General features: G+C 40.4%; 1 protein-coding gene across 1 annotated transcript in view; it reads left to right on the top strand.

Moving 5' to 3' along the window:
• The window catches only part of LOC126235057 (chorion peroxidase-like), a 126607-nt gene that overhangs the window by 57358 nt on the left and 45550 nt on the right, over positions 1-23699 (top strand). Inside the window, exon 2 of the mRNA XM_049943793.1 lies at positions 21612-21829. Coding sequence (XP_049799750.1) covers positions 21612-21829 — 218 coding nt within the window. The remainder of the gene's footprint in view (positions 1-21611; positions 21830-23699) is intronic.

The raw sequence follows: 23699 nt of genomic DNA, 5'->3' as shown, positions 1-23699 counted from the left end.
GCAGTAATTTTGCTGTCACTGACTACACGCAGACTTATATCTCTAAGTATCGATTTGACATCTGGGTTTGAACAGACATCTAAGGCACCAATCTAAACTCACTCTGATGACAGTTTCACGCTCAATAATTCAGCACATGGTTTAGGCACAAACGTCGGCAAGCAACTGCGTTTGATATGACAATGACGTAAAACGAAATATTGCTGGACGAACAGAACACATGACAACCCCTGGACCCGACGATTTGTGTTACGGTAAGAATAACAGACGAAACAATAAAACTCGACAGCATAGACACCGTAGGACCTTTCGACTAAAACAGCTGACAGTAGACACAAAGAAGGGCTGTCAGTGGCGAGCAGAACAGTACTGGACAGTGACGACATGACGGTAAGGACAAATCTGTGAAAACGGCGAGACCCACAAACGACAGGCAAGCATCTGATAACGTTAAACAGACGGACTGACTGCTGAAACTGAAAATTCTGGTAAGTGATGCACTACATGCAAGCTGACTGACGAACTAGTAACATTAACCGACCTTGCTAGTAGTTGATATAAACTTGAGTAATTATGAAAGACGCCGAATAAAGCAGCTACTAATAGACGTGTTATATTCAACAAGAACGTGTTGTTGTGAGACTGACAGGCCAAGCGGATAACTCTTGGCGTGACTTTTGATAATTACGTTCTCTGAATGTCCCACCAAGCAGCGGAAAAACGGGCAACTGGAATGGAAAGCAAGACTGCGACAATAACTTTGACTTTAATTTTTATAAGATCGACAGACAAGGTACACTACAACAATGACATGACGCATCGACCGCGACTAGACTGCCAAATAATTTAAGTTGCAGAGCTGCAGACGTGACGTCAGACAGCACTCACACACTAACATAGTTATGGACAAGAAGATAACTTATGAACATTAACGTGACGCTGCCAGCAGCATAAAAAACACCTGATGGTCATCTACACTGACTGATAGGGAAAAGGAACATTTTTGCCTAGATCAAATGTTCATACTTGAAATGATGCTCATCTTCAGTTGGGGAAAATAATCAACTTCCAGTTGTTTGACGATTTGAGTTTTAGGTGGAATGATTTTGACTATTATTTTCGAATTCGGTACCATTTAATTCTGTGCCGGATCATCCTTATGAGCACTCCAAAGTTCAACCAGGAGCAGCTCATTTTGCAACACTTTCTGAAGAAAAGATGTCTAAATATTGTTGTAAGATGTTCCTTAGTCATATTTTCACTTACATCAATGTCTGTTTTTCGAGACATATTTTCTCCAATCTGCACTTTAATATTTGGCTGCAGTATACTATTTTTCTTCCTAGGTTTCCTGTATTCGCAAAGAATATCCTACCACACTACCATCCACTGTATTGTACACAGAGCGAGTCCAAGTTCTACCGACAGTCCTTCTGAGACTGATCAGCATTGTTTGCTGAATGCTTTGGTAAGGAGAAGACATGGTTTCCGGTTGCTCATTGCAAGATCGTTCGTTGAGCTTTGTTACGTTGCATTCGATTAAGAGTATTCGCTGTGAGCAACACAGTTAAACACTTTTTTACCTCTATGTTCCCAGACTTGAACTCCTGACAATGATAGGAATATATCTTATTGAAGATAACGAAATCTTACATTAGAAATAATACTGCTACAAAACTAAGAGGAATGCGGGAGCAGTTCGAAATGTTGACGTCGCATTGATAACTGGGGTAAGAAACCTTACTAACAGCTCTGTAATCAACCACTGGAGGCCTTTCGTTCCTTACAACAAAGCACACAGCAAGAAAATCCTGGTCAACCTCACCAAGTTCGTCGATATTGTTCTTTGTCAAAGTGCAAAAGCGTGAGTAATGCCACCTTCATTGGCTATATTTTGGGACAGAGGTAGACATTCACAAACAATGATTGTTTTTTCCAGACTCTGCAAACTGAAATCCACGAGATGAGTGTCATTTAGAACCCAGGCAAAGCGCTTCCTAGAGAAAGAAATATCTTTATCTATACAGAAGATTTGCTGGATTTACCCACAGTGCTCAAAGCCATTTTTTTTTTTGCTGTATTTATTATACGGGGTATTTCACAATTCCTATTACATGCTCCTATGGGTTGTAGAGGGACTTAGTAGATAAAATTGGACAAGGAACCCTTGTCCAGAAATGAGTAAATTAAGTTTGAAGATCTGATGTTTGAAGATTCTCTTCTATGTGACGAAGGACGCCGTCACACCGACTTATCATTTATCATTGTGTTACCAGTAGGATATTTACAGCAACTAACTATGTGTATCCTGTGTTACATTTTCTTCTTGTTTACTCCATTCAGTATTCTGTGGTTGTAAAACTTGTTTTATGTCGGCACCAGTTCTTTGTTAAGTCTATGTAACTCCATATGAGGGTACGACTTAGACCAATGTCTACTTTGAACTATCAAAGCAAACTGTAGTCTGTAATATAAATGTTGAGTTGGGGGTACGTCTCGAAAGTCAACAAAAAAGAGGAGGGCGTCCTCGTCAATGTGGAGAGTGCGGCGCGGCCGTGGAGCACTACTGTCAACCCTCCTAGTTGCGAACGTATCACACTCTCGCAGCCGTTGCTGCAATTGGTATGTGACGTCACAGTTATGACAGCGACTGACAACGACGCCCTCTTCTCAAGTTTTGTGCGTACCGTGATGCAGAAGATTTGAAAGTGATCCGAGTTTCAAACTTATTTTACATCCAAACGGCTTAGTTTTCCGGGCATGGCTTTCTCATCAAAACTTCATCTACTGAGTCCCATCTACAACCCCTAGAAGCCTGTAATGGAAACTGTGAAACTCTCTGTATACGTGATAACCTAACACGATGTTCTAGACCAGGACTCTAACCGTATTCGTATCTTTCTCGGGCAATTATACGACTCCTGAGGCGGGATCGGATGATATAATTGGTAATTCACTGCGCGTTAGGGGGTGGCACCCGGGCTGCAATCTTGGTCTGGCATAAAATTTTAATGGGTCACATACATAACCAGAGCCTTGCCTTGTTACACACATACTGACAAACTAATAAGTGACAATAGTACATCAGACATTTTTAATGACAAGAAGAATAGATTAAATCCGAATCCGGCACTATACAAGAAACATATGCATGAACACACCACTGAGCTAATTTTAGACATGTGATGATGTGATTAATGCGGTCAAGGCTGCAATGACGAAACGTTGACACATTCAATGAACACAGTAATCTAGATACTAAATACCAAGACTACAAACATGAGCTCTCGGATAAAAAGACGAAAATATTCGACACGTACGAAACAGACTGTGAATATGCCAACGATGCCAAAGGAAGAGACAGGTAACCTGCTCTTTCAGAGGATGGGTTCCGATTCCAGTCCGAGCAACCATGTTTAGGTTTTCTACATCTACATTCACACTCTGCAAACCACTGTGAAGTGCATGACAGAGGGGACTTCCGATTGTACCGGGCTTCTTCCCGTTCCATTCACGTATAGTCTGTCCGTGCTGTGAGTAACCTAACGTTGTCCTCACGATATTCTACAGGAGCGATTAGTAGGGAGTTTTAGAATATTCCTAGACTCATCATTTCAAGCTGGTTCTTGAAGCTTTGTAAGTGGGCTTTCTCGACACAATTTGCATCCATCTCCAAGTGTCCGCCAGTTCAGGTTCTTCAGTATCTCTGTGGCACTCTCCCACGTGTCAGACAAACCTGCGACCTTTCGTGCTGCCATTCTCTGCGTACGTTCAATATCACCTATTAGCCCTATCTGATACGGGTCCCACACATTCGAGCAGTATTCTAGGATGAGTCGCTCGAGTGTTTTGGAAGTAATCTCTTTTGCAGACTGACTGCATTTCCTTAGTATTTTGCCAATAAACCGAACTCTCTCACCTGCTTTACCTACGACTGAGCTTATTTGATCGAGTCATTTCATATCCCTAAAAAGCAGGTTCCTACATGCCGATATTTATATGGATTGACCGAGTCCAACTGTGACTCTTTGATACTATGTTTTTCCGCTTTGTTAAGTGCACAGTTTTACATTTCTGAACATTTAAAGCAAGTTTCCCTCTTTGCACCTCTTCGAAATCTTATCACGACCAGACTGAATATTGGTGCAGTTTTTTTTTTTTTAGGCAGTACTTCATTATAACTGCATCATCTGCGAAAAGTCTGAGGTCATTAATATTTAACACAAAAAGAGCAAGGGCCCCAATATACTTCTCTGAGGTACACCCGACGTTACTTCTACACCTGTCGATCATTCCATCCACGATAATATGCCGCATCCTCCCTACCAAGAAATCTTCAGTCAGTCAGGAACTTAGCTTTGTACCCCATACGATCGTACTTACGATAAAAAGCGTAGATGTGGTATTGAGTCATTTGTTCTTCGGAAACAGAGAAATACTGCTTCTGACTGATTGTAGTGGTTTCTGGCTTTCAGGGTGTCATGTAAGAAAAGTGCGACTTGGATTTCACGTGATCGAAGTTTTCGAATTCCATTTCGGTTGGCACGGAGGAGGTCATTCTCTTCGATATCTCATTACGTTTGAGCCTTAGAATATGTCCTCAGATTTCACAAAAAATCGATATCAGGGATATTGGACAGTACTTTTCTGGATCACTTCTGCTACCCTTCTTGTAGACCAGTGTGACCTGTGCTTCCTTTCAACAACTGGGCGCCTTTTTTCCGTTCGAGTCATCTACGGGAGAGGCTAACTCAGCCTCAAATCTGAGAGACTCCATCGGATCTTGGAGCTTTGTTGAATTTTAACGATTTCATCTGTTTCTAACGCCACTGACACTATTACCTACATCACTCATCTGTTCAGTAGTGCGAGAATTAAATTTGGGCAATATCCCTGGATTTCCGTTTGTAAAGGTACATTTGGGAGCAGAGATCAGCGTTTCGATACAACTTTCGGCACGGGTGTTCAGCTCCCGCCTTTCTACAGGAGCACAGGACTGTCAGCGGTCAAACCCTGTCACTGTGAACACAAAAATCAGCTGTAACTACACCCCACTGGCGCTCACCCTGCGACCCTAAAGGAAACTATCAAGTTTCATACGATGTTTAGGACAACACTGAGAAGGAAATGAGCTGCACTTCAGCGTGAAAGATGCGCCGCTTATTTTCTGTATCAGCTCTATTTAATATCTGTGCAATATATGGTCCAAGTAGACTGCCCAGCCATACTACAGATGACATAGTAATAGTAAACGAGACAGAATAAGACGCGAAAACACTACTCGGCAACTTAGATAAGATAGCCAGAACGGTGGGACTGATGATCTTCTACAACACGAAAAAGACACTGAATACCGCTGTCGATTGGAAAACTCCAGAAAACAGATGGTCAAATTCAGATAACTGTAGTAGTATATAACAGGAAGAAACAGGAGCAATAAGGGAATAACATAGACGACAAAGAATATGATCAGATACATATGCTGTAGAAAGACTATATCTACAGACACAAATTTCAGACACTACAAGGCATCAGTGAGGAATGCAGTTCTGTTTGCTGCTGAGACGATAACACTAATGCCACTGAAGCGCCAAAGAAACTGGTACAGGCATGCGTCTTTAAATACAGAGATATGTAAACAGGCAGAATACGACGCTGCGGTCGGGAACGCCTATATAAGACAAGACGTGTCTCGCGCAGAGTTGTTAGATCGGTTACTGCTGCTACAACGGCAGGTTAGCAAGTTTTAAGTGAGTTTGCACGTGGTGTTATAGTCGGCGCACGGGCTGTCGGACACAGCATGTCCGAGGTAGCGATGAAGTGGGGATTTTCCCGTACGACGATTTCACAAGTGTACCGTGAATATCAGGAATCCGGTAAAATATCATACCTCCGACATCACTGCGGTCGTAAAGAGATCCTCCAAGACTAGGACTAACGTGACAGAAGTGCAAACCTTCCGCAGATTGCTGCAGACTTCAATATTGGGCCGTCAACAAGTGTCAACGTGCGAACCATTGAAAGAAACATCATTGATATGGACTTTCTGAGCCTGAGGCCCACTCGTGTACCCTTGTTGACTGCACGACACAAAGCTTTACGCGTCGCCTGCGCCCGTCAGCAGTGACATTGGATTGCTGATGACCGGAAACATGCCTGGTCGGACGTCTCGTTTCAAATTGTATCCAATGGCTCTGAGCACTATGGGACTTAACATCTGAGGTTATCAGTCCCCTAGACTTAGAACTACTTACACTTAACTAACCTAAGGACATCACATACATCCATGCCCGACGCATGATTCGAACCTGCGACTGTAGCAGCAGCGCGGTTCCGGGCTGAAGCGCCTAGAACCGCTCGACCACGTCGGCCGGCTCAAATTGTATCAAGTGGATCGATGTGTATGGTTATGGAGACAACCTGATGAATCCATAGACCCTGCATGTCAGCAAGGGACTGTTCAAGCTGGCGGAGGCTCTGTAATGGTGTGGGGCGTGTGCATTTGGAGTAATATGGGATCCGTGATACGTCTAGATACGACTCTGACAGGTGACACATACGTAAGCGTACTGTCTGATCACCTGCATGCAGTCATGTCCATTGTGAATTCCAACGGATTCGGGCAATTCCAGCAGGACAATACGAAGTCCCACACGTCCAGAATTGCTGAAGTGGCTCCAGGAACACACTTCTGCTTGCCACCAAACTTCCTAGACATGAACATTATTGGGCATATCTGGGATCCCTTGCAACGTGCTGTTCAGAAGAGATATGCACCCCCTCGTACTCTTACGGATTTATGGACAGCCCTGCAGGATTCATGGTGTCAGTTCCCTCTAGCACTACTTCAGACAGTAGTCAAGTCCATGCCACGTCATGTTGCGGCACTTCTGTGTGCTCATGGGGGCCCTACACGATATTAGGCAGGCGTACCAGTTTCTTTGGCTCTTCAGTGTACCAGAGACCAACGACAGAAGATGATACAGGAATAGGGTAGAGAGCTGCGATGAAGAAGGGTGAAAGAGAAAAAGAGAAAGGCTGAAGAGTTCGTGGGAACAGCAGAAGAAAACGCAATCCTTGAAGGGGCCATCCGTGGTCCTACAGACAGTGTAGCGAAAGCAGTACGAATATCCATCTGCGATGTAATGTATTTTAAAGTAAGCCTATGAATTAAGCGTTCGCTAGCTCACCGTTATTTTTCCGCGCTCCACACTTATCATCAAGCAACGAAGTGGTATTTAGGAATAGATTTAACCGTAAATCAATGCAATATTGACTGCCTCCGTGGCCGAATAGTTAGCGTCGCTGCCTTCAGTGCGGAAGGACCTGGGTTCGCTTGCTGGTCGCTCCTCAGTTTTTGTTTATGAGGTAGGGGGATCTGATACGGAGTCGACTCAGCCCTTGTGAGGCCAACTGAGGAGTTGTTTGAGCAAAGACGTAGCACCATCATCGGGATTCATCTACTGGAAATAACGGCTGGCGGTATTGGCGACATGTTCAAAAATGTTCAAATGTGTATGAAATCTTATGGGACTTAACTGCAAAGGTCATCAGTCCCTAAGCTTACACACTACTTAACCTAAATTATCCTAAGGACAAACACACACAACCATGCCCGTGGGAGGACTCGAACCTCCGCCGGGACCAGCCGCACAGTCCATGACTGCAGCGCCTTAGACCGTATTGGCGACATGGCTGATCACATGTTCCACTATCACAGATCGCTCCTCGTACTGGCTTGTAGGCAGCAGTAGAATCAGGCCTAAGGCCTAATCCCTGGCCGGCCGAAGTGGCCGTGCGGTTAAAGGCGCTGCAGTCTGGAACCGCAAGACCGCTACGGTCGCAGGTTCGAATCCTGCCTCGGGCATGGATGTTTGTGATGTCCTTAGGTTAGTTAGGTTTAACTAGTTCTAAGTTCTAGGGGACTAATGACCTCAGCAGTTGAGTCCCATAGTGCTCAGAGCCATTTGAACCTAATCCCTGAGCGATGTTTACGTTTTTTTAATACCTTCATTAAAAGTATGCAACTAGCTGTCGGTGTTCCATAAGTCAGATGAATCGTGTTTAAATACCGTTAGAAAAACATATTCCATCTAAAACAAGCGCGCCTAATTTCATTATGTTCTTTACTCCTCATTACTCCCATTTAACATTCATTCAAGTCGTTGCATCTTGAGTTATGACAGCACTCCTTGACGTTTACTTTTAGTCTTACTTCTGAAAAATTCCTCATTTACCTCAACTCGAAACCTGAAGTCGTCACCTACGAATCTTAAAATTTTTCATCACATTCTAAACTTAATTGCATTCGGCCTTGATGGGACTGAGTTCACAGAGGCTACAAAACCTGTTTGTTTATAAGCTCTTCTGACTGTGGACGTTTCTGTTTCAATTCTTATTAGTTTGTATGTTTCGAGAGAGAGAGAGAGAGAGAGAGAAAGAGACCCTCGACTGACACCTTCGGACACAGACTACCGGGCGTCACACAAAAGACGTGATGACCATTATCTGTTTGGGTTGACTCCAGCTACACATTGTAAAAAAGAAACTGCAAATATCTGCCGAAGCCCCAGAGAATAGGCTCCTGACGCTCAGAAGAGACACCCTGTATAAACACTTCTCTTCCTCAGAAACATCCGTTTCTGTCTCAGTATGATCAACGACTGGCTGAATGGATAATTTTGATCCACTAACTCTACGTCGGTCCAAAACGTCTGAGGCTTATTGATAGATGGCACATATGATTTCTTTGGATGATGCGGGCTTCAAGCATTGTTGCAATTGAAAATACGAGGCTAAAAGTACTGAGACCAGCAGAATTTCGAGCTTCAAACTTCTGACGCTTTTAAAAAAGAAGTTTTAAACACCTATACTTGTTACTGTGCCGACCTTTAGGCGAAATATTCCTCTACGTCTTACATTATTAGCAAAGGCAACGACATAGGTACTGAGAACCAGATACAGGGCAGCCTTGCTTCTTAAACATCCAAATACTGCAATGACAATAATTATCAATCAAAAAAATTAATTGAGCTTCTAATAAGTTAATCGATCGAACTGACGATCGCGTGAGATTCGAATTACCGGTAGATATAAGCTTGTTTCCTCGGCGACAGCAGGTGAAATTTTGGGACAAAATTACGAGCAGAATCTCCGATCTTTGGTGCCCAACACGTCAAACTTATATCAAACATATGTGAATGGATCGACATACGACGACAAAAAGGTAGCAGGCGTTGAAAATATGCTTTTGCTAACGCACACTTCTCAGAGCTGGCAAGTAACATTCGCTAATAAAACATGAGTCAGGAACATTATCTTGTGCTCACTGACAGCACGGACTTTTGTTTTTACTGTCCGCTTTTTTTCCTTTACAAATGACAAAGTTTCTTACTTCTCAGTCTAAACTTTTCTTTATCAGTACCTTTTCTGGCGCACATAGTACCATAAACATCAACGTATTGGAGGACTTATGGATTTTGCTATTTCTTGGAATTCAATTTCCAAATTTTTTGCCACATACTTTTATGAATTATTTCCTGATGCTCATACTGCAGTACTTTCTTGGATTCGATATTATTAATTAGCAATTTCTTCTGAACTCATTATTTCTCTGATACTACGGCTATATACGTGTTCAAATATTGTAGCTGCACTATAATCGCTTCAGACCTCAATTTGGTATTATCATGTCGCCAAGAAGAATCAGAAACTTGTAGTAAAAAATAAAAACACCTACAAGACCTGACAAATACAACAAATGGAGACGTCAGACTGACAACTGACGAACTGTGATGTACATTTGCCAACCGCTTACTGACAAAAAAAATGGACTGTGTACTGTTACATGAAGTGATTTTCTTATCCGTGGAAGCGTCTGAGGCTTTTTGTCTTAGTTCGAAACTTTCTGGCCGATGTGTGGATTCTTCATCAACAGGACACTGACCAAGCCGATTGTCCCACTACACAGACTCATCAATTCTGTGATTCGGAGGCTCATCAACAACCTGATACTGTTTATTGCACTAACGAAAGAAATCAGTAAGACAGTTGAATAAGCGAGTTTAATCATACAAATGCATGAATACCTAATAATTACTGCAGTGACTATTCCTTCCCTACGACACACTGATGACGAATGCAAATAACTACAATTAGGACATGAGACAATGCATCGAACAAAACAAATTTCTCTTACCGATCAGAAACATACAACTGTGTCAATGTGTTGCATGTGCCGTATATTCCACACTGACCTTTATGTATCTATGCATTTTATTTGCACACATGACGACCAAGCAGTGGATAACCTAAACTATTGCACTGTATATTTTCCCATCTGAGACATTAAAACACTATACCGAGTCATAATTCGATTCTGAATCTGTTCATTTCAAAGATAACGCTCTACCAGTTGAGCAGTATTCGAGAAAGTCAAAGTTTCCCGTACCAGCCCTGGTCCAACACAAAGTTTCGCTTTGCCAGATGAGTTAACGTCAGCACTCATTCCTTTAGGTAGTTTCAGATTCATTCCAGATACTTATCGCCAAATAGTTAGTGCTACCCCTGTTGTAATTTCACTCTGACTCTTGACTAAATGACAGACTCCTCTCATGTAAGCACGACAGAGGCGCGATAAAGCTCGATCGAAATACAGTCAACTTCGCATCAGTTAACAACGCAGACACCTTTCGATTTTCGACGCTTCCGCGTGATTTGTAGATCTACACCTGACAGTTGAATTCTCAGGCTGTATTAACTGTCCTATCAGAATTCCTCAGAGTACACCCTACATACCTATCTATCTTTTTCACGTATGACGTTGTCTTTTTGAATGAAATCAATTTGGATGTTGTTTCAGCGCTCAGGCCTGTGATGTCGAACTAGTTATATTCTGCGGCTCCAAACGCATGTGAATAACCTCTCCATGGTGAATTAATGCCGTTCTTTCAGTGCAAAGAATTACAATAATAGCAACTCCTGAGAATTTAATGACAGTATCTGTCCTACGTAGCCGATAGCAGTTATTGCTGTCTCATTATTTATTGGTTCTTAACTTTAAAAATTGATTTGTAGTGAAGAGAGAAGGGGACTAATGATGGGTAGGGTTCATCGTCTCTAAGTTTTAATTGTTGATTAAAAGACACACGTGTTTTTAACAATCAGTGTAACATCCAGATGGGACCTCAAGATCAGTGTTCCTGAACGATAAGTTCATCCCACAATTTGCGAATAAGAGTCAGGCCCTTTCACCCGAATGCAACAACTCAGAGCTAGTAGTATCGCTTTAGACAAGAAAACAATTAGACTTACTGCAGACTACGTTGGAATCTCGATAGCAAAATTCACCGCGAGTGACTGCTGGACCAAGTGACGATCTTGCGGACATTCACAGGACGCTGCAACGGCAGAGACAAACGGTTTATATCATTCTGACACGGCGCAGACGAATGTGACACACAAAAAGCATCAGACGTACTTGGGACAGTTTGTTTTGTTATGTGGACACCCAAAGATTGTAAGGTGCGCACGACGAGAAACTGGATACGGACACAAGCTGCGGACGGAAAAAAAAAAGCTTAAAGGAAATTCGCATTAAACAATGCAAAAGCATAAATGAATTTTAGCAGCTGACAAATGAACCGTGTATTTGACAAACGTCTAATTAACAGCAAAGGGCTTTTTAGCGACAAGACTGACAGACAGCGAAAATTTACCCTTGGCAAGGTTGTTTACTGATAAATTTTGCCAACATGTAATCGGAAACAAGACTCGAATTAAACAACGACGATGTTAGAAAGTACTTGAAAGTACATCAACAACTTTCCCCACTAGCTTTATATAGCAGCCGGACACGAGTACCAATGTAGACGACGGTGAAATGAACAAATACAAAGAACATCACGAGTATTACACAACTAAGACAAAAACCGACAACAAGAAACTGACGACTCGCTGGCATGTATTAGATGCTGCAACAGTGTCAATCTCCATTAAGAAATCAACTGACATCTGACCAATTAGACAAATGTTGACAGACACACACATGATAAAGGACAAGGATAGCAGATGAGGACATGTCTGAAATGACAAGGATGACAGGTGAGGAAACTGCCAAATGGTGACTCATTGACAAACATTAGACATTGCTGAGATAGAAACTGACCACATCAATAAACAGAATGACTGACATTGACTAATCAGACAGATATAGACACGAAAAAGAGAGTTTCAGACATTTCTGAAGTAACAGGTGAGGAAACTGCCAAATGATGACTCATTGACACATATTAGACGATGCTACAATGAACACTGACCACCTCGATAAACAGAGCGACTGACATCTGACTAATTAGACATATGTCGACAAATACACACATCAAAGACGAGTTTAAGACACTTCTGAAATCACAGGGATAACAGAAAAGGAAACTTCCAAATGACGACTCATTGACAAGAATTAACAATGCTGCAACAAACAATGTCCACCTCAATAAACAGAGCGACCGATATCTGACCAATTACTACTCAACAGAATATTATTGCACTTGGCCTGCTGTGGTCGTCATCAGAAACACATGATTGTGTTACAGTAAACAAGTACAGTGGGGACTAAGCAAAGCGCATTACACTATGAATGATTTCAAGACAGTTGTGGATATACAATCAAGTGGTTTAGCATGTCCTCGTGCAGACGATAAGCCGACCGAAGGGCCTACACTCCCAGAAGCAATAATATTGTGGTCAACTAATACACATGCATCGACTGACACACACATGGCAAAGACAAGTTTCAGACATTTCTGAGACAAGGGAACTGCCAAATAAAGTCTCACTGACACGTGTTGTACGACACTGCAACAAACAATGTCCACCTCAATAAACAGAGCGCCTGATGTCTGACCAATTAGACATGTGTCGACAGACACACACATGACAAAGACGAGTCCCAGCCGTTTCTGAAGTGCAGGGATAACAGACGACGAAACTGCCCAATGACGACTCACTGACACGTTTACACGATGATGCATCAAACAATATCCACCTCGATAAACAGAACGCCCAACATTTGACCAATGTGACATGTGTCGACAGACGCATATGACAAAGACAAGTTTCAGACATTTCTCAGTTGAGGAAACTGCCAGGTAACGAATCACTGACACGAATTAGATGATGCTGCATCAAACAATGCCCACCTCTATAAATAGAGTAGCTGACATCTGACCAATTAGACATGTGTTGACAGGCATACACATAGCCAAGACGAGTTTCTCACACACACCTCAGAGATTCGTTTCAGACATTTCTGAATTGACAAGGATGCCACATGACTAAACTACCAAATGACGCAAAAAAGTAGTAAACTTGCATATTTCAAATGTATTACTCGCATAACTGGATCATGAGGTGCCTTCGACAATGAAACAACCGTTTCATATGCCTTACAAATGCGTGAAGAGTGCGAACTGACCAGATGTTTCTCTGACGGCAAAACCCAATAAAGGGAGGAGGCAGGTGTGCAGTTGCTACTGGAGTTCTGGGAACATAAAGAGGAGAAAGGAAAAACTATTGCTTTTGCTGTTGGGGCAAGTGATCCAATACATTGACGACCCGTATTAAACAACTAAGAAGAATACTGACTGATAACACTTCAGAGAATCGGAAGACGAGGAAAGGACAGGGCCCTGGCAGTATATGATTGCACAAGCGATTGTGATCGTTTCAGTCACAGCCATAGGCATCCGAGAGGGGTGGGAAGGGGTGGTGGGAGGAGGGGGGGGGGGCTGTTGAGGTTGGAAATAGGGGACACTTCTCTGTCCCCCTTCCCAGAAATCTAGGGTACAGAATTTTTGTCCATTACAGGCTCTTCTTACACTTCTAGAATTCTCTGGGACAGTTTCTGGTGTTACCTATAAAACTTATTTCATCTGGCATGACACGCTCGAAACTGACCAATTCATTTATATAAAAAACGGCGTCTAAATAGTGTACAATAGGATCTGATTTTGAGGAGGAGGAGGAGCGTTTAACACATGTTAGTTTCTCAGTGAATGACAAAATAATTTGAAATTTGATGACAAATGGCTTCGCGTAAACTCAATATCAGTTTCATGTTCTAGCTTTCTTCGAACTAATACTGAACTGATGAACAGACTCCTGCATGGAGGAAAAAGAAATTGGCGATTCTGGTGAGAGAAGCAACTGAACGCGCTGAAAACAAATAAGTCGTCAGGTTTGATGGAACCCAACCCAGTTTTACCGAGAATACCCTGCGATATTGGCCCCTTACTTAGCTTACATTTATTGTAAATTTCTCGCCCAGCGTAGAGTTCCGAGCGACTGGAGAAAAGGTCAGGTGACTCATGTATATAAGAAAGGTAAAAGTACCCGCATAATTACTGCCCAGTATCTTTGAGGTCGATTTGCTACAGTGCAGAATTCTTGAACACATTACGAATTCGAATGAATAAATCTCCTTGAGACAGAAAAGCTTCTGTCCACAAATCAGTACAGATTTAGAAAGCTTCGCTCATTTGAAACACAGCTTGTCCTTTTCTCATACAATATCCTATGAACCAATGATGACAGGCAACAAGCAGATTCCATTTTCCTAGATTTCTGGAACTCATTTGACGCAGTGGTCCAGTAAAGACTGTTAATGAAGGTCCGAGCATACGGATTAAGTTTCCAGATATGTGACTGGCTCAAAGACTTCTTAAGTAATAGAACACAGTATATTTTCCCTGACAGCGACTGTTCATCAGAAACAAGGGTGTCACCAAAAGTGTCCAGGGAAGTGTGACAGGACTGCCCTTATTCTCTGTATACATGAGCGATCTCACTGACAGGTTGACGAGCTGTTTGCAGCTGTTTGCTGATGACGCTGTGATATATGGGAAGATGTCATCATTGAATGACTGTAGGAGGATATAGGATGACTTAGGATTTCTGACATGTGTGATGAATGGCAGCTCACTCTGTAGTAGAAAAATGTGAGCTGTTGCAGAGGAGTGAGAAAAGCAATCCTGTGTCATTTAAATACTATAATAGTGATGTTCTGCTTGACACAGCCACTGTCCCAATATGGCTATGGACCACATCACCTCAAACATGCCTGTTCATTAGGTTTGTGACTGAAACTTCTGCAAAAGTGTGAAAAAGTTGTGTCTTGAGGCTGATCTTGATATCTGCCAACACTGTGTGTCCACATTCAACATCATTGGTGGTTTCCAGTATGCCTTTAGCATGTAATGTGTTTTACATCATCTCTGCACTAGCTGCTGTACAGAATCAGTCATTACACAGAGTCATGAAACAGTTCTGTGGGGAAGACAGATTTCTGTAGTTCTGGCCAGGTCTGAAGTAATTTCTGTACAATAAACAAACCTGTTCCCATATATCAATTGACTATCTTTTCTCACAAAATAGACACCATCTCTAGTAACAATTCTTTTCTTCAGTTATGAGATCATAGTTTTCTACACGACTGTCACAGTCCCAATGATGGTAATGCTTTGGTCCAAAGCAAGCCACCAAACTTACCCATCCACAACAATAACCAGTAAACTGATGAAGAGCAGCCTGCCTACACACCAGTATTGCACAGTCTCCTTAAGTCTGGTTTTACACACTGACTGTAGCAGATGCTCTCTGACAAGGACTGTTTCCATTATCATTGGGTTGAATGCTTGTCAAAGCCATCTTTCATGCTGATACATTGTTGATATGGAAATTCATTGTTCCAACTGCCAAACACAATAACACTGATTTTTACCAGAAGTCTGACATGATAAACTGCTAAAAAACCATGAAAAATTACATGCACTGCTTTACTTATAGCTAGATTTCCACTAAACTAATATTCCTTTTTGGTGCTGCAGACACTCCTCGATTCATAGTTACTTACAAAAAGGCACCTGATCTGTATGTCATATAACAATTATATCACAGGTCTGTTATTGTTAGATGCCATTATCGTTTACAAAAGTGTTAGCATTCTAAATTGAAAATTTTCATTTGTATTCTATTTTATTTTCACTTTCACTATGTCTAGTAGCAGAATCTGGGAGGAAACAAGCCAAATAATAATACATCAGTTTGTCATCACTAGCTGACTTTCATATTATTTATGCTGAATATTATTTGTTTTTAAAAATTTGTCCCCTACAGTTAATTGTACAAGTAACTTGAATCTTAAGTACATGTACTGCTATCAGACATTGATTTTCATCTCATTTCCAGATGATAACTGTAGGAAGCTCCTTTGAGGATTTCTTGCTGTAAATAGTCATGTATCTCAGTGGAAAGATAAATGCAATAAATAAATAAAAATAAACAGCAAGATATATAGGTGACTGGGTGGATGTACGAAATAGGAAGTTAGCTGTATAGGCCGAGTAAACTTTGATTTGAAAATTATATAGTAAAATACAGGAGGACTGCAATCGCTAAATGCAAGTTTTCTTAAACACAATTCTAGAAGTGATGTGGAGAAACCTCTCTCCTCAGCACTACAATGCTTCATCCTCATCCATTTTAAGAGTTTGCTGAACCTTTAGTCACGTGTCCTGAGTTTTGGACAAATTGCTACCTAACAGACCAAAACCTGACCCCATCTTCCTACTTTATACATGCAGCCTACATTGTTAACAGCTAACACACTGTGAGACCAACTTCTTTATAAACTTATCAGCTTGTTTTCCATTCAGGAAGTAATGTTGAGGCTGAGGATATATCAGTTTTCATTTATTTGTTAAGTGTGAATGAACTGTTAATAACTCCAGAAAAGACTCAAATAAAACAGATGGTAGTCACTGCAGAAGTAACAATGGAAATTTGTAAATGTGTTATTCCATCTGAGTGTGGACACAGTTAATGCAGTGAGACAATGAGACAGCTGATGTGTTGGTAAATACTGTTGTGAGTGTATCATACCAGTTGTGTCATCTCATATGAGGAACTCCTGGAGAAGAGGACTTGCTGTTTTGCTCATCTGCTCTCACCAGGTTAGTTAAAATACAATTATAATGGTGTAAAATTGACTTCCAAATATTGAATATGATATGTACATCAGTCAGAAAGTTATGTCACCAATTTTTTGTTTCTATTATTCATTCATGAAAGAAACTGCTTCCTCTTATATAGTCCTACATTCTTAAGAAAATTCAAAATGAGATAATTGAAAACATAAGTGCAATGAGCATTTTAATTGAGGCTGACTTCAGCATAATAGTGCATCTGTTTCTCTTTGTGAAAGCAACATAAAATTTTTTGTTAAGAGGTATCTGCTGATAACAATAATTTTCTATGTTTGATATATTTGGAATCCTTTTGTCCTGTACACAACAATATGGCCGCATGTAGAGCAAGGGGATTCAACAAATGATAGAAAGTACGTCAAGTTTACAGAGGTAAAAGATGGAGAAATATGATTATTACAAAATTTCCTAACACATTAACATTTAAATTCTGTAAAACTGAATTTTGTAGACGTAGTATGAGGTATGAACAGATAACTCAGTTCAAATCTTGGTCTAGAACAAAGTTTTATTCTGTCAAGGAGTTTCATTAGTGAATAGAGACCTACTCTGCTGAAAAAGGAACCCAGATACTTTGTCTAAGGCAGCCCCTGTCATATCTTTTATCTTGGATATGCTAGTATAGTAAGGTCTGTGGGGAACCTCTGTGGAATTTGGAAAGCTTTGAGCCAACTGTGGAGATTGTTCTGATCATTAAGATGGTGAGAGCACTGCACACAAGAAGAGGATGGTCCAGGTTCAAGTTCCATAACTTATACACCACTGAAAAGTTTATTCTGGAAATGGACGAAATGTGTTCATTGACAGTCTTACTGTCAGTACCTGAGAGAGACACTAAATTACCCTCTAGTCAGCAATAAACCTAAACTTTTGGAGAAACAATGATGTTACTTTCCCCACAGAGACATGTACAATACCACATTTCATATGTGTAGTTTTCTACAAGATGGTTTTCACTAAAAATATTATCTGGAGGATTCAAGCTATCATTACACTAGGATTTATTTCAATGCAATAATGAGTGAAACTGTTCAAAAAGACATGATGGAAGCATAATCTTTACCTATTTAATTTATCTTTTGTTAGAATATGTGACAAAATTGGGAGATATTACTTTTTAACTGACTCTCGTGTTATTTGTTTCTAAAAGATAATATTTTGTTGAACATAAATTGCATTTTTTCTCACTTTTGGTTTCAGGTTACATCTGTGAATTATCTGGGGTGTTTTATTTGGTTATGAATAGTTTCTTTATTTATTTCTTGGTACACTATTTGTAAACTTTACATGTAAAGCCAATTTAACAGAAACAAACAACAATGACAAAACAGGTGTATCTTTTTTCCAAGCAGTTGTGCAAAAATATTTCCAATGACAAATAAATAATGTATAAAATTACTGTATTCAAACTTTGAGTAAAGAAGTGGCCGTAGGAAGAAACACCTGTTTTTATCGGAATTAGTTAAAAATATGAAGACAGCCAAGAAATACACAATGCAGGAGTATGATGTTTGTTAAAAATGAAAATATGAATTACTTTTATGATTAGATTTGAACAGCCTAGCTATAAAAAGATTTAATTTCATATTTTATATGCATGTCATTACTATTTTCAGTTTATTACAATTTTCTTGGTTTTTTTCAAACGTATTACACTAAATTATTGCTACAAACAAATTGATTACTAGTATGGGATAAAATAATGTTAACAACAGGACTGAATGATGGAATAGACTAATACCGCAATTCTGACAGTTATTAATAAGGAACTTCTCTGTACATAGCTAACTGAAAAATAATTGTTCAAACTTTTCTGAATCACAGCTATGAATGTAGTATCCAAATGAAAGTTATTTATCTGCTAAGCACTCATTAATTGGTTGGAAGAATTTGTTCCAAACATATACAGCATTAATAACAATTCTCATGACGAACAGTATTCTTATGTTACTTTGGTTACATGTAGTCCATCAAACAGAGGAGTGCAAAGAATGAAACTCTCAAATGCAGCAGCCATGTACTGTTAGCAGCAGTCCACAATATGGACTATGGGCTTCATGGAAACTCATTAATTACAAATCATGAATCATTTTAATGTGTAACATCACATTTTTGCCATGAATGTCTTACAAAAATGATGAAAGTTGCACTGAGAGAGTTCAGATGTTGAATGAAATAAAATCTTGATTACAGACTTTGAAGTACTTGATTTTTTCTGAAAATGAAGTCAGCAGAACTACAGAGAAGAGCACATATTTTACACAACACCTAGACTATAAGCCTATGCATTTCAGTCCAATGGAACCCATGGCCTGTACATAACTTTGGGAAATGAACCAGTTCCCCTGCCGTTTGCAACCAGTGTGTCACCAATTCTATCACCTGAGTGTGTCTTTTGAAGTTATTCTGAACTTCAACTTATCTTAAGCATCTCACCGTCCCCTCCAAATCTCCCAGTTATATGAGGCCTGTTTTTTAAGTAAGTACCATTTTGAAATTAAAAAAAGACATGCTAAGGTATCTCAATAATTTTATTTTTACATGAAAGCCTGTACCTTAATCTACGCACTGACACCATTACAGTCCGATTCTTCCTTGTTTATGTTGTATACTGAGTGTTTAAGATGCCTCCGATAATTGTGAGTCCCGCTGACTGTGAAGTACAGGCTGTTATAAGATTTCTTAGTGCTAAAGGCGTAAAAGCAATCGATATTCATCATGAGATCTGTGCAGTTTACGGAGAAGACATTATGGGTGATGGAATGGTAAGAAAGTGGGTGAGAGCATTTAAAGATGGCCGCACAAATGTGCATGATGAACAATGGACTGGGCGTCCTTCGGTCGTTAATGAAAGTTTGGTGCAGGAAGTGGATAATAAGGTGAGAGAAAACAGACGCTTTACGATTTCCTCCTTGTGGGATGACTTTCCTAATGTTTCTCGTAGTGTTTTGTAAGGCATTGTGACCGAGCACTTGAATTACTGAAAATTGTGCGCACATTGGGTACCGAAAATGTTGACAGATGTGTACAAAACCAAACTTTTAGACAGTGCATTGACTTTCCTTGAGCGCTACCACAATGATGGTGATGATTTCTTGAGCCAAATTGTTGTGGGTGATGAAACATGGGTGGCCTACGTCACACCAGAATCAAAGCAACAGTCCACGGAAGTTGAGCAAGGGCATCGTTTTGCTGCAAGACAATGTCCATCCGCATGTGGCGAATCAGACCACAGATCTCATTACATCTTTTCGATGGGAAACTCTAGATCATCCTCTGTACAGCCCCGATCTTGCGCCCAGTGACTTGAAGAAACACCTGGGCGGTGAACGTCTACAAGACCATGACGAAATCAAAACAGTCAGGCGGCAGACTTCTATGAGAAGGGTATTTAAAAACTGGTACAACGTTATGACAAGTGCCTCAATATTGATGGAAACTCTAGATCATCCTCTGTACAGCCCCGATCTTGTGCCCAGTGACTTGAAGAAACACCTGGGCGGTGAACGTCTACAAGACCATGACGAAATCAAAACAGTCAGGCGGCAGACTTCTATGAGAAGGGTATTCAAAAACTGGTACAACGTTATGACAGGTGCCTTAATATTGATGGAAATTATGTAGAAAAGTAGATTAAGGTACAGGCTTTCGTGTAAAAATAAAATTATTGAGATATCTTAGCACATCTTTTTTTAATTTCAAAACGGTACTTACTTAAAAAACACACCTTGTATCAGCCATGATATCTCACTATCATGTGGAACATGAACAGTGAACACTGAACAGGAAAAATTACATTTGTGAGGGGTGATCAGAAGCCAAGGCATGTTGATTTCAATGGCTGCAATATTGCAATGATCATATACATGTGACTTTGTAACCAAAGCTCTAAACTTCTTCACCCCTCTCTGGAAATATTTTGTTTCATCCTTAGATGGAAGAAATGTGGAGTTTGAGAATATAATCCACTTTCTCATCTGTATTTGATAACAGGCTGTAACAGAATTCTTGAATAATGGCCCACACTAATGAAAAGACGAGGAATATTTTTGGGGTTGCTACAGTATATATCACAATTAAGTTTTGTGTCTGTTGTTGTTTCAAAGCTACAGGACAAATGTCCCTTGAAAAATTCCAGTGCTTCTGCCTTACAATGCAGAACCACGCAAAAATGCACAAACCGCTACATAAAAAGAATTAGCTGAGTGGCCTTGCCTTATTTCTTTAGCAGTGTGGACCTAGCACCATCAGACTACCACATGTTTTGAACATTAAAAATTGAAGAAGCATAAGCTCTGCAATGTTTTGTGTGTCATTGGCTGAGGGAGAGAAGACATGGATAAAACTGTTGAAAAAGATGGAGACCATACTTAAATGTGAACAATCATTTACAAAGGTTATGACTAAGTGATTTATCCTCATGTGAACTGAAAGAGAAATAAATTAGTGGGCATAATTTTCTGATTGACCCTTGTATGGTTTCTTTCCAGCAAGCACGTGAGTTAAATATAAGAGTGATGTATCTGCCCAGCAGGGAAAGTAAAGCATGTATTGTGTGGCGTGTGTCAGAGGATCACGTGGCTGGAGCCGGCCACCACAGCTATGGCTGGTGTCTCTGCGCGGCACGGCGCTGCACGACGGCTGCCCCGCAGCTCGACTCCCACCCTGTCCAGCTCGCGCACACCTCGTCCGCACAGTTGACGGCCGCTGCAACAACCCTGCCCACCCCACATGGGGCAGTGCACTACAGCCACTGCGCAGACTTCTGCCACCTGCGTATGCAGACGGTCAGCATCTGCTCACACATACCATCAAGTCACCAATTGTAGCTATTTTGGACAACTTGCTCAACCAAATAATCAAAAGTATTTGTGAGTCCAATAAGAACCGTAATCAAAGTTGATCACAGGTTCACTACTTCAAGTTCACAGTTTTGACGAAGTTTTATTAACATCCTGGTGTAAAACATCTCATTAACAGAGTTTGATTTCTGAATTAACTGTAATGCAATGACATTGAAATGCAATAGCATTGATTTTTGTCACCTTTCTAGAAGTGTGTTGGTTGTTTATGCATCTTTGATAGATGTGGTGTTGCACTCACCTTCCATCATATTTAATACTACAGATTTTCATTGAGATCAAATTATATGTGCCCACTTAGTTTATCTATTTGTGGATTGTGTATCGTCTGTTATGACAGCATATAGAGAATTAAAGAAATGCACACTAATTATCAAAATACTGAACTTACTTATCAAAACTGACAGACAGTAAAGAGGATTGTTAGTTCTAATACCTCAGTTGGAAGAGTGATTTCTGCACTTAATATGTTTTTAACACAATGTTAATGAAAGAAGAGCAACATGATCTGTATAAAAGAAATAAATAATTAAAAACTTTTCACCACAGAGTTGACGTTGTCAAACAAGTTGCAAAGAAAGCATATACATGCCTTCAGTAGTGCAAGAAGCACAAATCCTGGTCTGATGACCAATGGGTAAATGAAATATAGTCAAACCCGACAAGTCTGTGTTACCTATCTCAGGATGTCTTTACTGGCACCAATGGAGACCACTACATGACCCCTACACAGTACATGACCTTTTTCTATGGTGGAGGTTTTATGTAATTTGGTTATTCAAGTCAATGGTAGCAGTGAATTCTATGATCAGACTGAAGCCATTTTAAGACTCCATCTTCATTCACTACTGCATACATTGTTTTCAGCAGGTCTTAGTAGAGTGTAGGATATGCCAAAATAATAATGCTACACCTACATACCTGTACTTTTCCAATACTGGTTTGACACACATGGCTTCTAGAATTGTCACATTTTAATGCTATCAAACCACTGTTGTTTGTATCATGTCTACAGAAATTGGAATAGTTTTCTGCAAGGATTGGAATAAATTGCAATGGCCAGTGACCAATACCCAGGATGATTTTGGTTGGTTGGAATATTAAAGGAAGGGAGATTTGCAGTTAACATTCCACTGACATCTTGATCACTGATTGTAGTAAAATGGATTCTGACTACTTAAAGCAACTATAGACAACACACACCTGCAGTGTTAATGTCTGTGAGCTTCAGAGAAGGTGAATGACATTCTTCCTACAAAGCTGATGTCAGTGAACAAGGATGTGTTTGCAACTGGACTGTGAACAGTAACACACTTCCTATCAGTGTCCAGAATATACTCCATGCCCAGGATCTGGGCAGAGGTATTGAGCAGGTCATACCTTGTACTGAACCATTTGCCAGTGAAGATACATGTTTATGAGTCACTCCGTTAGTTTAGAGTGGTCATCTATTACCACAATGCATGAAACTACATAAGCACCTCCATCACAGTTCCAGAACTGGAGACCTGTCTGTCCACATAAATATTTATCAAACCACAAACAGATACTGTCTCCATGTATAGAACCCCACCATATTGTAAAGTAACTGCCATGGAATAACACCTTTAGTTCAATGTGTACAAAGAACCAGCTACTAATACAACATTGCAATTTATTTTCTTAGTTCATCTCATGCTATTTTAAAAGCAACATTTCCAATAATAACAGCTCCCTTTACATAGGATAAAAGCTATCTTTTACAGCTTACTATGTATTAACATACAATAGTCTTAATTAATGTTACTCAGAACTC

This window comes from Schistocerca nitens, chromosome 2 (assembly GCF_023898315.1).
Source record: "Schistocerca nitens isolate TAMUIC-IGC-003100 chromosome 2, iqSchNite1.1, whole genome shotgun sequence".
Taxonomy (NCBI): domain Eukaryota; kingdom Metazoa; phylum Arthropoda; class Insecta; order Orthoptera; family Acrididae; genus Schistocerca; species Schistocerca nitens.
This window is presented reverse-complemented; position numbering and strand designations above follow the sequence as displayed.